The 5,927-nt window shown below is 43.4% G+C and overlaps 1 protein-coding gene across 1 annotated transcript; it reads right to left on the reverse strand.

Annotated features, from left to right (window-relative positions):
* Positions 1-384: 384 nt before the first annotated feature.
* LOC147452257 (uncharacterized) lies at positions 385-5,703 on the reverse strand. Its single transcript, XM_086518019.1, has 9 exons — positions 5,088-5,703; positions 3,774-3,796; positions 3,590-3,674; positions 3,266-3,510; positions 2,785-2,975; positions 2,616-2,682; positions 1,289-1,300; positions 1,022-1,142; positions 385-935 (listed from the first exon to the last, which is right to left on the reverse strand). The coding sequence occupies exons 1-9, from the start codon at positions 5,701-5,703 to the stop codon at positions 916-918; spliced, it is 1,380 nt and encodes a 459-aa protein (XP_086374145.1). The 3' UTR covers positions 385-915.
* Positions 5,704-5,927: the final 224 nt, after the last annotated feature.

Genomic DNA, 5,927 nt, shown 5'->3' on the forward strand with positions numbered 1-5,927 from the left:
AACAATTTTACAAGGATAAGTATATGAGTGCACTCAGTTTTCCTAGGTTCTCTGGAAGCTCGTCGCACCCATCCCAACAGTTCACCGCTCGCAAACCTTATTGATGTACGTCAGCTGAATTCTGTATTTTGTCACCTTCAAATGCAGCGGCTTCTCGTCTAAGCAGATATAAACCACGTATGCTGATAACACCCTCCCAACTTATGTAGCTCAACCAACGTTGAAAATGTACTTGCCATTCCAAGCACCTTGCCCCCAAAATGTTATAAGGACTGCTTATAAACAACACCTTCAGCTTACACATGATATTTAGGAAAAGGTCAGGGATGATTGACGACATTCCTACATTTGACTTGAAAACATAGGACGTGAAAGAAGTACACCTCTCAAAAACGTTCATTCTTTCATACACCTCTCAGCCCAACTTCATTCAATATAAGGAGAGGATCAAAGTGTGGTATACCTATGTGAATCGATATCACTACCACCATAGTAACTTCCTTCGACTGCCAGCCACTTGGTATATTCTTGCCTTCTAGGCATCAGTAGCCTCTCACAATGAGATGGTGGGTGATCCTTTACCCCCAACTAGAGGGAAAGGACTCTCACCACAACATGCTGAGAAATATGTAAGTTGTGAGCTAAGTTGCATTCAAGTGCATGTACATTGCGAACACTACATCACAAACGTTATCACAAAGCCTGTAGATGAGTTTAAGTACATCCTACTAGAAAGGACCTCCATAGCATATTAAAACAAACCCATTAACCACCATATGTGTCGCATTGTGGTCTCAAAATAACACTCACCTCTTTCACCCATTGTTGTCATCTCTGTCAATGCAAAAACTGTATCCATCCCTCGCACATACACCCTCATGCCCAATAAGGTATCTGCTGACCAAAGAAGAATCTTCAAGGTATGCCACCCAAGTCTAGAAAGCATTGTCACAGTACAAGATCCAAGGCATCAATGCTTGTTTGAAGACTTCTTTATGATACTCTCTCACTGGATTAGTACCTTGAAGTTTTCCCCTTGCGACCCCCCAATATGCCGCAAGGAATGTCTCATGAGCATTAGTACAAAGAGATGCACCGATGACTTTGAGAGCCATTGAAAGCTTTTTGCACTCCGAAATCACCTGTCATACAAATTCATGCATTCATAATTTACTGAACCATTGCAGATGATTTGAAATGACAATGGAGTATAAAGTTCGACAGAGATGCCTAGGAACTGCATCATATAAGATTGTGCATGCAGCGGGCTAATTGGACTATTTCTTACCTGGAGGTTCTTCTACCCATATGCAGGAATGGAGTCTTGTCCAGAAGACAAATAGCAAAAGAGGCTCTCTGCATTCGACTCATTCAACAGATCCAATCTGTGCATGTGGCTATGGCGAGTGAGAAAACTTCAAGACCATGATAACTACAAGACAAGCTCAGGCAAGCCTAAGGCAGGAACTTGTCTTGTAGTTATCATGGTTTTGAAGCCTTTCACTTCAAATAAGAAATTTTCGAGGAGAAAGCGCTGCTCCCACCCCACGGGGGGAGTGTGGAGATCATGGGAGCAGATCTGCAGAAAATTGCGTTGGTGCATGTCGAGATCCTTCTGCAGCGTTTGGTAAATACTTGTGGCACCACGCCACCTGCAGATCTGCAACCCTCCACAGCGGCTCCCAACGCCCCTTCCGCCATAGCCAGCAGGAGCATCTACCAGGCTCCATCAAAGGGCTCCGATGACATGTGAGATGGTATCAAAGGCTCCCACCAATCTAGGGCTCCAACATTAATCACGCACCTTAGACCCAGTAGCAGAAGTAAACTCAGGCACAAAATTAAACTCCAGTGCGATAGGGGCCAATATAAGGCCATGTAAGAAACAAGTGATAATATCACAAGGCCTGCCTAGAAGATAAAAAATAAGCAAATACATGAGAAGCCCGTAAGGTAAAACATGAGCAAGTATATGAAGTGTATGTGAAGTAGAGCTTGTGGCTAAGAGATTTGTATAGAGAATAGAGTTCACCAAAAAGTAATAAGACTTAACTCACCATGGCCCACAAAATTAAACAAAAAATCACACGTTTGACTATATCAATGCAAATTACATACCTTTGTAACGAGGTGGAAAATCAAAATGGTGTACAAAAAGAAGAAGATAAGAAAGTGTCTCTAACCCACTATTTGGAAAAATAAATGTTAAATATCTCTCACATGGCGTACATGTACATAAGACAATGCTTAGTTAATGCCCCTTTTCTAAAAAGGAATTTTTTTCCATCAATAGCTTGCTATGTGGCTATAATGGGTAGCTTTTTCCATTTGTCCACAATTGTGTAAGTAGAATGGTAAGACAATCTTTGCATGTCTTTTCTACAGCAACAGAATCCAAGGCCTTCAACAATCCTTGAGCACTCCAAAATCGGCGTTCCATTGCAGGGCACAAACTTGTCCACAAGTTTCACTCTCCTTAGCAAGCCTTGAAATAAAGCATGTTAAGGCATAGCAGGAAGAGAAAACAATGAACCTTTTCAAAGCAAGAACTACTTTCCTGAGCAAGTATTGTATAGTATTTTGCACAAGAAATCTTGTAAGACCGTCGGGCATACCATATATGTACTTGTACATGCTTGGGGAAACAGAGGAAGACAAATAAAGATGAGAAGGGGAAGGATTCTGTATAGAGATAGCGCCACTCTTTATGTTATGGAGAAAAATGCAGTACAAGAGCCTGCAAAAAGGAAAAGCCTTAGGCCTTCACAACTTTTAGGTTTGCACCTTCCTCGCCAATGATGCTCTCGTAGACTGCTCGAATCTTCAATCCGGCCATGGTTTGGGTAGTTGGCATGCTTTAGAATTTTCTGTGTAATCCCTCCATAGAATTTTCTTGAAATGTTGCTCAAACGGCTCTCAACATAAATAAGCTCCTCTAGCTTGTCAAATTGTCCATCCATCTCCAAGACAGTCACCTGGATGTACAAAACAATTGAGGATATGTTGTTAATGTGGACACAATAAATAGCATTATGATCAATGATACAAATGCTCTACAAGCATTTTCTATCATTAACAACACCGAGGCTTGGACCCATTTGTCGCAATATGCATAAGCATATGCAATATCGGCACGCACTGCCTATTCCTAAGCACCACATAGACATAGGCATATGCGTATGTAGTACTAAGGCATAGGCACTACATAGGCATATGCATGGGCAATATAGCCATGCACAAACATATAGATGTGCACAAAACATACCTCATTGTCGTAGTACATATCAAGACCATAGAAGAGCTTGATGCCAGGGTAGGAGCATGTGAGTTTTTGGCCACAAGGCACCCAAGAGATGGTGGAACCTTGATTAAAAAAATGCACTGGTTTGAAGTGAGGCACACTCTTTTTCATTATCATGAGCACATGCAGGACTTTGCCCTCGACATCGTCCGGAACGAATTGTGTGTGCAACACTAGGATCACTACATCTACATACTGCTTTTGAGCGTCTATTCATCACAAACTTTAGTATTTCACCATGGCCTTGGGAGATCACAATGATACAACAATATATCACCAACTACATACCTATGAAGGCATCAAAGTCAGGCTCCCTTGCTACAATACTTGCCTTGATGCTCTCCAAATTATGTCCCTGTTCTGCCATGTCTCGCTACACAAGGAAAGCGAGGCCGGTTGAATCGAGGATATACTCGAAACTTGAACATGTAAAGTTTTCACAAGCACTGCCAATAGCCACTCAGGTATCTACCTGGATCTTCCATGCAAACTTGCCTTCATCATTGATGTCAAGGTAAATGTTGAAAGCAAGAAGCTCTCGCACTCGAGCATCAAACCCGCCAACCCATTAGTGATAATGAGCAATATGCCAACTAAAGAATGTGTAGATTATCCATAGAAAATTAGATTAGGGGCCTAAATCTGATAACTATCAAGAACAAAACAAAATTGATGAGCTACTACAAAAAAAATCTTCACCAAGAGAAAGACATTAGGAACGCCTTAGAAATGCCAGTCCGACACCGCCTCCCAATCTGCTCTAAATTTCCTCAATACAAAACACCTCCTTTGGAACCTTCCCTACCATTTTGGGAGCTATACAATACACAACTTGTATTATAAGTGGTGCAATACAAGTTCACAATCGTAATGGCCACTACCTCAAAAATTGTCATCCAATACCTTTATCATACCTCGGTCAGCAATTACGCCTTCCTTAACCGCGCACACTAGCCATCATTGTCGTGGGATTTCATTAAGCAAGTCTAACACATCAATAGCAGATTTTAAAGAAAAACCAAGTCCTCTCATGGAGTTAAATTTTCTTCATTTTTGATATTGCATACATAAATCAAACAGACACTGTCCTGAAGTAAGGTGCTCAAGAGACCTTGTGCACATGCAGGCCAGAACCCTCTCATTTATCTTATTCCAGTACATACTTTTAGAAACAGCTTCAACAAGCAATACTCACATGGGGTGCAGGCCCTCACTGACAAAGATCATTGGGGGCACAATCGTCTCAGGGGGGTCTAGAAGGCCAGTGACATGATTGTAAAAAGGTTTCTCAATCAGCTTGCAAACTGCGTCGTGAAGCTCCTTTGATGTCGGATGCTTTGAAGGCAAGCAGGAAGACTTCATTCAAAATTTCAAAGATAACCCTCCTGGCTCGCAGGCGAATAAAATCTATTCATTACTAAGTTTCCAAAATCCCACCTCCTACAGCAGGTGCAGGGCTACCTCTTATCAGGCCCCGAAGGAGCCAGCTCTCTCACCCTCACGATAGGAGCCCCTCCACACACACACACACACACACACACACACACACACACACACACACACACACACACACACACAAGTGCAGAAGGGCCTCATTCCAAGACTCCAGAGAGTCCTACTTCATCTACATACAATCAAAGAGAGAGAACGAGAAGAAGAAGAAGAGAATTTTTACGTCGTAGGAAACTATCCCAAGAGATAGAGAGAGAGAGAGAGAGAGAGAGAGAGAGAGAGAGAGACAGAGACAGAGAGAGAGAGAGAGAGAGAGCAAAAGAGCGCGGGCCACATCTCCCTGGACTGCGACCATGGGCTCCATGAGGGTGGCTCATGAATATATTGGCGCTGCCTTTGAATGAAGAGGGAAAGCTCCAATTCCATTTGAAACCGGTATGCATCCAGGCTGGGCCGGATAGAAGCCACAGCAACATAGCAAGACTCATCCAAATGACCCAACAAATGCAAGAGGTACTATGCAGACAAGCATGCCCTCTGCACTCTCGCCGTCCCACAGCTGCCTCAGCTTTCCCACAAGCTTCCTCCCCATCCTTCAGCAGTGGCATTTCCTCCTCTTTCTTCAGACTATACTGATAGTGTAGGACTACCATCCTCACATGCACCAATGACCCTGAGCTCTTCTCATCCACATGCTCTCCTAGCCTTTCCAGCAATGGCACACCGCTGCTCATCCTCGTCTCCGTCAGAACTCTCGAACCCCTCCTTTCTGTGCTGCCGAAGCTGTTCACCGCTGCCCAACCCACTTGCCCTGACTCCACATTGTCTTCCACCCCCCTCAGCACCTTCTTTGCTAGCTTCAGCTCTTCCACCCCACCTTCTTGCTTGGATTTTCCCAAAACCCTACCATATTCACCGCAGCCTGAGAGATAGACACAACAAAAACCCATTGGAATGCTACATCACCACATCAAGAAGATATGGTCTTGTGTATTTACATGTTGGACAAATACATCATCATCTTTTGCAAAAAGATTAGCAACAAGCGTGGAGAGAAGATGAAACCACCTGCACGTGGGCATGATGTCGTTCTCCACATCACGTGATCACAAAGACCACTCTAGCTCGACTGCACTAACGGGGTGAATTGCATCGACTCGTTGCATGGTTGATG

This window comes from Adiantum capillus-veneris, chromosome 8 (genome assembly GCF_014529385.1).
Source record: "Adiantum capillus-veneris isolate H3 chromosome 8, ASM1452938v2, whole genome shotgun sequence".
Lineage (NCBI taxonomy): Eukaryota > Viridiplantae > Streptophyta > Polypodiopsida > Polypodiales > Pteridaceae > Adiantum > Adiantum capillus-veneris.